Source organism: Austrofundulus limnaeus, unplaced genomic scaffold (assembly GCF_001266775.1).
Source record: "Austrofundulus limnaeus strain Quisiro unplaced genomic scaffold, Austrofundulus_limnaeus-1.0 Scaffold33, whole genome shotgun sequence".
Lineage (NCBI taxonomy): Eukaryota > Metazoa > Chordata > Actinopteri > Cyprinodontiformes > Rivulidae > Austrofundulus > Austrofundulus limnaeus.
The window spans coordinates 785637-795726 of NW_013952435.1; the positions used below are offsets into that span (position 1 = coordinate 785637).

General features: G+C 39.8%; 1 protein-coding gene across 2 annotated transcripts in view; it reads left to right on the forward strand.

The window, feature by feature from the left end:
- heatr5b (HEAT repeat containing 5B) overlaps positions 1-10090 on the forward strand; it is a 25617-nt gene that overhangs the window by 2042 nt on the left and 13485 nt on the right. The window contains exons 3-15 of one of the 2 annotated variants that reach the window (XM_014005933.1): positions 608-819; positions 2257-2365; positions 2438-2587; positions 2826-2997; positions 3079-3236; positions 4515-4809; positions 6991-7146; positions 7226-7476; positions 8898-9009; positions 9092-9244; positions 9323-9422; positions 9497-9606; positions 9677-9840. In XM_014005933.1, the coding sequence (XP_013861387.1) occupies positions 608-819; positions 2257-2365; positions 2438-2587; positions 2826-2997; positions 3079-3236; positions 4515-4809; positions 6991-7146; positions 7226-7476; positions 8898-9009; positions 9092-9244; positions 9323-9422; positions 9497-9606; positions 9677-9840 (2142 nt within the window). The remainder of the gene's footprint in view (positions 1-607; positions 820-2256; positions 2366-2437; positions 2588-2825; positions 2998-3078; positions 3237-4514; positions 4810-6990; positions 7147-7225; positions 7477-8897; positions 9010-9091; positions 9245-9322; positions 9423-9496; positions 9607-9676; positions 9841-10090) is intronic. The other variant, XM_014005934.1, reaches the window with a different exon arrangement.

Genomic DNA, 10090 nt, shown 5'->3' on the forward strand with positions numbered 1-10090 from the left:
GCAGAAAAGGTATCAAATAACATTACGAGGCAAACTGTAGCATCAAATCAACTTAATATGTCTTAGAAAGTAAGTAACAATTTAAAAAACATGTGGACATCTGTTTTGTAAACAAAGCTCCTCAACCAATGACAGCGTCTTAAATGTGACCAAGACGAGCATCAAAACACTTTGCAACAAGCGCTGTTCAGGTAAAAAAAAAACTTACTTCGACAGTTCAAATCATTATCAAATTTGGAACAAGGGCAGATAAAATAATGTTCTTCATGGCAGCTTATCTCTTTAAGGGGTCACTAGAAAAACTTGGGTGATTTACTTTGATCCTCTTTTCAAAAATTGTCTCTTCAAAACGCATCAACAAAAAGTAAAAACTCGAAGACGAGGCTGTAGCTAACTACCTGACGGCAGCCCGATTTGTTGAAATTCGTAGAAATAATGAAACAGGAGGAAATAACAAGCAAACGCACCAAGCAGCCTCGCAAAATCTGGTCACAGCAGTTTGGGAAGAAAATGGCAGCAGCTGCTGACGAAATGTCAACACCCCTATATTACGTGATTTCTGTTTTTTTTTTTTTATTATATTTTTATATTTTGTGCTTGAAAACAGGTGGACGTAAAAGAGAAGCAGAAGAAGCTGGTGGAGCAGCTAACAGGACTGATCAGCAGTGCCCCCGGACCCCCAACCAGGAAACTTCTGGCCAAGAACCTGGCTACCCTCTACAGCATCGGTGACACCTTCACTGTTTTCCAGACTTTGGAYAAATGCAACGACATCATCAAAAGCAAGGATGACACGCCAGCGTACTTGCCAACAAAACTGTAAGATCCTAACAGCAAATTCACATTCTCTGTTCCGTACATAAAGTTGTTGCTCTTTAAACAGGGATGTATCCCAAACCATTATCAAACATGGCGGTCAATTCTAAAACCCTTTGAAATAACATGCAAATCGTGTGATTATCTCAAGTATTATAGAAGTTCTGGATGTTTTTGTTCTATTAATCAAGCTCATGATTTCTGCCATAATTCATAGCTGATCCCGTCGAGCCTTTGTGTTTTTTTTGCTTCATTTTTGCTCATAGCCTCYTTAATGTTCAAAATATTGCCATGAAATTTTCAGAAATGATTCATCTTATGCTTGTTGTTCAGAGGCGTTTTGTATCCTAAACAAGCGAAATAATAATACATTACAATGTAAAAGTAGAAGAAACGAATGTTAAAAGGCTCATGTCRTCAAACTTGATGCATCTTGAATCCTTGAAATGAACACAGTTTAAAAACCATGTGACAGTGACAGCGTGTGAAATGTGTCAAGTGAAGATGTGCTAAATCATTTTCACCATAGAGGAAAAAAACACTTCAACGTTAACGATCATAATAAAACTCTGAACAAAGGCAGATAAAAAAATGTTCTTCACATAAGCTTGCTTATTTATCAGAATCAGAATACTTTATTGATCCCTGAGGGAAATTACAGGTATTACAGCGGCAACCGTTCAGATCAGAGAAATGTGAAAGGAAAGAAATAAGCACACTAGAATAAAAAAAAGTATGAACACCCAGGATTACAAAATAAACACACTTATGTACACATAAACAATGTACAAAAAAAATAATAGAATGTTAAGAAAATAGGTACAGAGATGATTGCACATGTTTGGTGAGTGTCATGGGTAAAATACAGTAAACTGAARATCAAATAAAGACTAAAAATAATAAAAATGTACAGATGATCTAGTTTCACATGTTTAGGGAGGAGTTATGGAGTTTGATGTCCACTGGYAGGAACGACCTGCTGTGGCGCTCTGTGGTGCATTTTGGTGGAATGAGTCTTTCGCTTTAAGGGGTCACTTGAAAAGARTGGAGTTCTTTTATCCGTTTTGATTTCGACGTCAGCAAGTTTTCTCAGAATTTTTTGAAATAACGAAACAGGCGCGATAAATTTGCGAGGTCACCGTGGTCACAGCAATCTGGTAAGAAAATGGCAGGCTGATGACGATATGTCAGCATCCCTACATATGCACTAGACTCATCTCCAGTTAAGTCACACATTAATCTGCAGGATGGCATTTCACGTTTAAAAAGGGAGGATTAAAATTTACACGACCGAGGATTATGCCGAGTCTTTTTTCTGTCATTGATGGAATCTGATCCAGCGCTGCCCTACGAGCACACTCAGAATCTCAGTTTTAGGACATAATACTGTAATTAGATTAAATTTTTGTGTGCTCATTAGTATTTCCCTCTCTCCTGCAGGGCTGCTGTGGCGTGTGTCGGAGCTTTTTATGAGAAGATGGGCAGGATGCTGGGAAGCTCTTTTCCAGACACCATTAATAATCTTATGAAGGCTCTAAAAAGCGCAGAGGTACGACCCCGTTTCCTTTACAATTAAAGATACGCCTGTTTGAATAATTTCATCTTCAAAATGTTCATCTAGTCCCAAGGACGAGGGGAGATCCTCCTCAGTCTGCAGAAGGTGTTAAGTGGACTGGGTGGCGCCGCAGCTTCGTGTCACAGAGACATCTACAAGAACGCCCGCTCTTTGCTCACAGACAGGTCCATGGCTGTACGCTGTGCCGTAGCTAAGGTAAACAAAACAAAAGCTTCGTATTATTGCTCTAGYTTTTGATTTCTCTTCCAATCTGCTTTCTGGAAACGGACTTTACTTTAGAATTTAGAAAGTTACAGTTTGTTCTTCAAAGTTTTTCTCTTTCCCTTTTATCCAATAAGAAAACTAATAGAAAATATATTTATTATGTTTTGCGGTGCTGTCGATAAATTGAGCTGAAAGTTGAAATTTATAGAGCCGTTTGTTTTCTGAGCAGTGCCTGTTGGAGCTGCAGAACGAGGCGGTGTTCATGTGGACAACAGAGCTGGAGAACATGGCCACGTTGTGCTTCAAAGCCTTGGAAGGATCGAACTACGGCGTCCGAGTGGCAGTGGCCAAACTCCTGGGCACGGTCATGGCCACCGCCCTCATGCCCAAACAAGCAGCAGGTGGGRGGATTTAGATTAAATTGCTTGAAAGGATGAAGTCGTTGTGTTTTTATATTTATTTACTGTTTCCTCCTCCCGCAGTGATGCGTCAGAACGTGAAGCGGGCGACTCTGGATGAGGTTCTGGAGCTGATGGCCACAGGGTTTCTCCGCGGTGGATCTGGCTTCCTAAAGAGCGGAGGGGAGATGTTAAAGGGTGGCGGCTCTGTGAGCAGGGAGGTGCGAGTGGGCGTCACACAGGTGAGGCGTTTTCTCAGACCCATTAAACAAAAACAACACGCAGTTAGTGAACAAATAACAGCTACTGTTGATCAAAAACAGTATTGTGCTAGTTTTTATGTGGATTTAAAAAAGTGTTTGACACCATGGATGACACAATTCTCTTTGAAAAGCTAAATAAATATTAATAATCTAGTTGTTTGGAAAACAGGAAACGGTTTGTACAAATAAATAATGTAAGATCGGAACTCTGTAAAATCACATGTGGAGTTCCTCAGGGTTCTATATTTGGACATAAGTTTTTTATATTATATGTGAATGATTTGGTACATGTGTCAGGACTTTTTAAATGTGTTTTTATTTGCAGATGATACTACATTTTTTTTATTTGGGAAAAGATATAGAAGGTCTGTTGGAAACGATGCAAACAGARTTTGTTAAAATACAAACTTTGTTTAAACTAATAAGTTATCATTAAATTTGGATAAAACTAACTACTGTATATGATATTCAGTAATGGAAAGGGAATTATTGATTTTCCATTTAGAGTTGATGATGTTGAGATCTGTAGAGTCAGCGAGGTGAAGTTTTTGGGTGTTATTATTGATGAAAAGTTGACATGGAGACCTCATAAATTATTTAAGAACAAAAATAGCCAAATCAATTGCTGTATTGTATAAAGTAAGGAAGTTATTTAATGATAAAGCACTGTTTGTTATATAATGTAATAATTGTTCCACACTTGATTTACTGGATTGAAGTCTGGGGTAAAGCATGCAAAACAATTACAAATCCCATCTTTATTTTACAGAAGAGAGCCGTAAAAATTATCACCAGAAAACATTACAGTCACCCATCAAATATATTATTTGATCAGTTGAAATTATTGAAATTTTATGAATTGGTTGATTATAATATTTTGCAGGTCATGTATAAGGCTCGTAAAAATGTATTAACTTTGAATATCCAATTAAATTTTGTTAAGAGAGAAAGTAATTACAATCTTAAGGGAATAGCGATGTTTGTAAAGCCTAAAATTGTACTTCAGTCCAAGGAATAAGACTGTGGAATAATCTGGAAAGTGATTATATATTATTTGAACTTATTTATTTTAATTTTTTTATTTTTGGGAAAAAGGGGGCAGAAATTAATGAGAATTTTTTTCTTTTTTCTGCTACCTTTCATTTTACTTATGATTTGTATTATTTGGTATAGTATTTGTTTTGTTTTTAAATGAAAATGAATAAATTTACTTAACTAAAAAAAAAACTTATTTAACCCAGTCCTGCGTTTTTCCAGGCCTACGTCGTGTTCGTCACGACGCTCGGTGGCCAGTGGCTCGAGCGCAACTTCGCCACGTTTCTGTCCCACGTCCTGGACCTGGTGTCTCACCCACGGGCCACGCAGACACACGTGGAGGCCGTGTACTCACGCCGCTGCGTCTCCTTCATGCTGCGCGCCACCTTGGGGGGGTTGCTCGGAGAGAAAGCCCAAATCGCAGCCGGCAAAGAAATCTGCCAGGCCATCAGCAAGCAGATGAGGGCTGTGGGTAAGGAGGATGGGGGGGAAATGTCACGGTTCAGAGCACTGCAGAGTAAGTACTCATCCATCATTTTTAACTTGAACTCTCCCATCATTCAGTTTCTATAATCATTGCATGTTTTGTGCTTTCTTCTTATCTTTCATGTTTTATTTTTACTTAAAGGCTAAAGGTGTCCGTTTTGCTTTCTGCATCCACCTTTTTTCTTTTTTTTTTCTTTTTAACCACAAGCATCATAATGTCAGTATTATCCATCAGCAACACAGCTCATGAATCTTTCATCTTTGCATTATTGCACAGTCATCACTTGTCGGTGAGCTCGTAATTTGGCGTTGCCTTACATTCCCTAAGGARCGAAATGCATTTTCTAACATCAGACGAACTGGGTTACAGCTGCAAAATAAATAAATAAATAAACTCTGCATGCGCCTCTTTTTAACAAGCAGAAGCCATTTCCCCTCTGCAGCATCGGATTAAATTTGCAACAGAATTTTCTTTTTTCTGTCCTTACACCCATCCCATAAATCATTCATGAAAATCATCAACTCATTTAAAACACGGATGATTCTTACTCTGATTTGCTTTGCAACCTTTAAACTCACGTTGAAAGACATTATTATGTTCTTCCTGATGATTAGGAGAATTTAAAAGACATGGTCCTGGGCTCTTTGTATTCACCGCTGAAGCTTTTTCAACTGGTTGAACTGTGAAGATTGTTTAAAATATTCCTATGTTTGTGGYTAAATTCATCTAAAATCTATAAATTGGAGTTTGGATTTTGTAGTTAGTGTCCATTTTCTATTCTACATCTGGTTCTAAGTTTATTGGTCTTGCCACAGTTCAAAAAGMAACTTTAAATCTGCTCTTTGAGTAACCTGATTGATTTTTTTCTGTGTGATCTATTCTGTTATCAATTTAGAGCTCAGAGGACTTCAGTTCTTGATAAATGAGTATTGCACAAGTATTTTTTTATTTTGCCAAATTTACATTTCAATACAGCAAAAATATGGTCTGGACCTAGTTTTGTTCTGCAAYATAAAAACCCTCAGAGCTCTAAATTATATCCCATACAGTTAGCCTGAGAGTATTTGGACACAAATATTATATTTATCAGCAGAACATAATTTGAGATTTACTTTAAAAACCTTTTAATGGAGAGCTTGTAGGTTTGTTAGTTAGCTTGTTGATTTGCTAAAGTTGTATGTAAGTTTYCTAATGTTAGCTTGTAACTTTTTAAAGTTAGCCTGCAGTTTTGTTAGTTATAGTCGGCTTGTAGGTTTGCTAAAGTTAGCTTTTAAGATAGCTGAAGTTGGCTTGCACGTTTGCTAAAGCTAGTCTGTAGGTTCGCTAAAGTTAGCTTGTAAGTTTGCTAAGGTTAGCTTGTAAGTTTGCTAAGGTTAGCTTGTAAGTTTGCTAAGGTTAGCTTGTAAGTTTGCTAAGGTTAGCTTGTAAGTTCGCTAAGGTTAGCTTGTAAGTTCGCTAAGGTTAGCTTGTAAGTTCGCTAAGGTTAGCTTGTAAATTTGCTAAGGTTAGCTTGTAAGTTTGCTAAGGTTAGTTTGGAAGTCTTTTAGTAAGTTCTAGCTTGTGAGCCTTTTAGCCTGTAGGTTTGCTAGAGTTGTCTTGCAGCTTTGCTAAAGTTAGTGTGCGGCTTGGCTAAAATTAGCATGCAGCTTTGCTAAAGTTAGCATGAAGCTTTGTCAAAGTTGTCTTACTAAAGTTAGCTTGCAGGTTGGCTAAGGTTAGCTTGCAGGTTGGCTAAGGTTAGCTTGCAGGTTGGCTAAGTTTAGCTTGCAGGTTGGCTAAGGTTAGCTTGCAGGTTTTCAAGCGCAGGAAAGAGATTAAAGCAGACATCGTCAATTTTTAAAATAGAAAAACTTGCAGACCAATGTGTGTAAAAATATTCATAAAGATATTTTTTGAAGAAAATAATTTATTATTTCTGTGCTGACTGGAAACAAATGATCCACAGATCAGTCCTCTACCCAGTGGTTGAGGACCCCTGGTCTAAACGACACATTTAAATCTTAGCAGACAACTCTTTTACTTATGTTTGAAACTTTTAAATCAAAACATCCTGTTTAATTCACTGTCTGGATGTCCAAATATTACTGGGATTACTGTAAATCACTGCTGGATTTTAAAATGAAAACGATCTGAATCACTGAACAGAGTTTATTAGATGAGTTTAGAAAATGTATAAAAGTGGAATTGCTCCTTCTCGCCGTGTTTCTCCAGAGGCAGTTGTGAACGACATCAGTGGTGAGAACAAGGCTGGAGGAGCTGATGTCTCTGCCAGCCAGCATGTGATGGTGTGCGCCCTGCAGGAACTGGGTAGTTTAGTTCAGAGCTTGAGCGCCACGGCGTCCCCTCTCATCCAGGAGCCTTCTGTTGGTGAGATACAGCGAATATAAATTAAGAGCAGTGGTGCCRTTTAAASTAAATATTGAGAAAACTGCGCCTCCTGTTCCAGGACTTCTTGAAACGGTGACCTCKGTGCTGCTCCACCCGAGCATGGCGGCACGTTTGGCGGCCGCGTGGTGCCTGCGCTGYGTTGCCGTGGCTCTGCCTTATCAGCTGTCCCCGCTGTTGGACCGCTGCGCCGAGAGGATCAACAACCTGAAGAGCTCGCCTGAAGCCGTGAGCGGCTACAGCTTCGCGATGGCAGCTCTGCTGGGCGGYGTCCACCAGTGTCCTCTGGGCATTCCTCACTCCAAGGGCAAGGTGCGAAACCTGAGGATTAAAATAAAGAATGAGGCAAACTGAAGTTTTTGTGGCAATACAGCTGTAGGACTGCTGGAAGCTAGTAAAGTATACTGGCTGAAAGCTGAAATAAATAAAATGCTAGCAAAAACTAAATGTAACAAAATACCAGTTAAAAGCGAGAAGTTGCAAATATTTGACTATGTATAAGCTTAAAATAAGTATCAGAATGGTAGCTAACCACCAGAAATAGCATAATGCTAACTGTAAACGAAAAGTAATAGAGCTGTAACTAAAAATAGTAAAAGCTTAGCTAAAAATGGAAAAAGTAACAAAAAAACAAAACAAAAGTAGACGAACAGTTGCTAAAAACAGGAAACAATGGAAAGTAAAAAGCGGCAAAAGGATAGCTAAACGTAGAGTAAGAGTTGGAATTAAATTGTAGTTGTAAAAAAAATGTGATAAAATACTAGCTAAAAGCTTAAAATAGCAACATGCTTGTTAAAAGCAATAAAAGACAGACTAAAAACAAAGTAGCAAAAGGCATGCTAAAAGTACCACAACTCTAGCCAAAGGCTAAAGTTAGCAAAGGGCTAGCTAAAAGAGGTAAAAGCCTAGTTAAAAATAACWAAAAACTAGCTAAACACCAAAAGTAGTCGAACAGTTGCTGAAAGCAAAAACGGCCAAATGGAAAGTGAAAAGCAACAAAAGATTAGCTAAAAGCTGAAAGTAGCAATAATTGTGCTAAGAGTAACAAATCCCTAGACAAAGGCAAAGACACACAAAAGGCTAACTAAAAAGTAAAAGTAACATCGGTAGCGAAGAACTAAAAGTAGTAAAACCCTAGCTAAAAATAGCTAAAGATCAAAAGTAGCAGAACATCGCTAAAAGTGAAAATGGAAGGTGAAAAGCAAAAAAAGATAGCTAAGAGCTTAAAATAGCAACATTCTAGCTAAAAACAAAAGATTGTCTAAAAGCTGAAAGTAACAATAAGGGAGCAAAAAGCTAGCTTAAAGTTTAAGATAGCAACATGCTACCTAAAAGCAACAACAGATAGGCTAAAAGCTTAAAGTAGCAATACGTGTGCTTAAAGTACCAGATCCATAGCTAAAACCTATAGGCAGCAAAGGGCTAGCTAAAGGCTTAAGATAGCGCAATGCTAGGTAAAAACAACTGTAGATTGGCTAAAAGTTGAAAATAGCAGTAGGTGTGCTAAAAGTATCAGATCCTTAGCTAAAGGGAGAATAGGGCTAGCTAAAAGCTAAATACTGTATTTTGATAGATGAATGGCTCAAGAAGCACAAATTCTGTAGAAGCTGTTGTCTTACATACAGTACCAGTAATCAACACTGTAATTGCTGCTGATCTTTTTAGTCATTGATGTAAATTGATTTAGATTTGTTTTCTCCTGTGATGAACGTTTTGTGTTCTGCTCCCTGTAGCTGGTTGTGAGCATCGCTGAAGATCTCCTGCGMACAGCTGCTCAGAACAGCCGTCTGTCCCTGCAGCGCACGCAGGCTGGGTGGCTGCTGCTCGGAGCCCTCATGACTTTAGGTGAGACCCGCGGGGCCGGTTCTGTTTTTGTCTCCAGTTCCTCCCCMTCCCCGCCTCACTGTGCTCCTGCTGACTCCCCCAGGTTCCGCACTCGTTCGCTACCACCTCCCCAAAATGCTGCTGCTGTGGAGGAACGTGTTTCCTCGCTCCCAGAAGGAGCTGGAGGCAGAAAAGGCCCGGGGGGACTCMTTCACCTGGCAGGTGACCCTGGAGGGCCGGGCCGGAGCACTGTGCGGTAAAGAATCACTCCCGTCTCTGGATTTACTCGGTGATCTTGTGGCGTTCTGATCGTCTCTGCTCCTTCCTCCTGCAGCCATGCGCAGCTTCGTGGCTCACTGTCCGGAGCTTCTCACTGAGGATGTCATCCGCCGCCTGATGACGCCGATCGAATGTGCCATGACCATGATGTCTCAGTGAGTCTCTGTTTGGAGGCACCCTGTACTAAATGTTCCTTCTGTTACTTCCTGATCGTATACCTTTTCCTCAGCGTCCCTGCCATCATTAAAGTCCACGGCGCCCACCTGAAAGCCAGCGCAGCCATGGTGCGGCTCAGGTTGTACGACATCCTGGCGCTCCTGCCTCCCAAGACCTACGAAGGTAAAAAAACAAGTTACAGATGTTAAAAACGTAAACGAAGCGTTCTAAAACAAGCTCTCTTCCCGTTCAGGCAGCTTCAACGCGCTCCTGAGGGAGCTGGTGGCTGAGTTCACTTTGACCGACAACTCGGCCAACACCACCACCTCCCTGCTGCGCTCTCTGTGCCACTATGACGACAGCGTGCTCATGGGCTCCTGGCTGCAGGAAACGGACCACAAGTCCATCGAGGATCAAGTTAGTTGAAAAGATTTGAAGTGTAGAAGCTTTATGAGTGTGATTATTGAGCTTTGTGTGATAAATAATTTAGGGCTGCAACAACGAATCGATAAAATCGATAAACTTCAGAACCACATACTGGGCCATAGCACATTGTTTCAGTCAGACAGAACCAACAAGAAGGAAGCAAAAAGTAAAGAAGAGAAAAATCATAAATGCTAAATGTAAATATGTACGAATTATAACAATAAACTAGAAGCACTCGGAG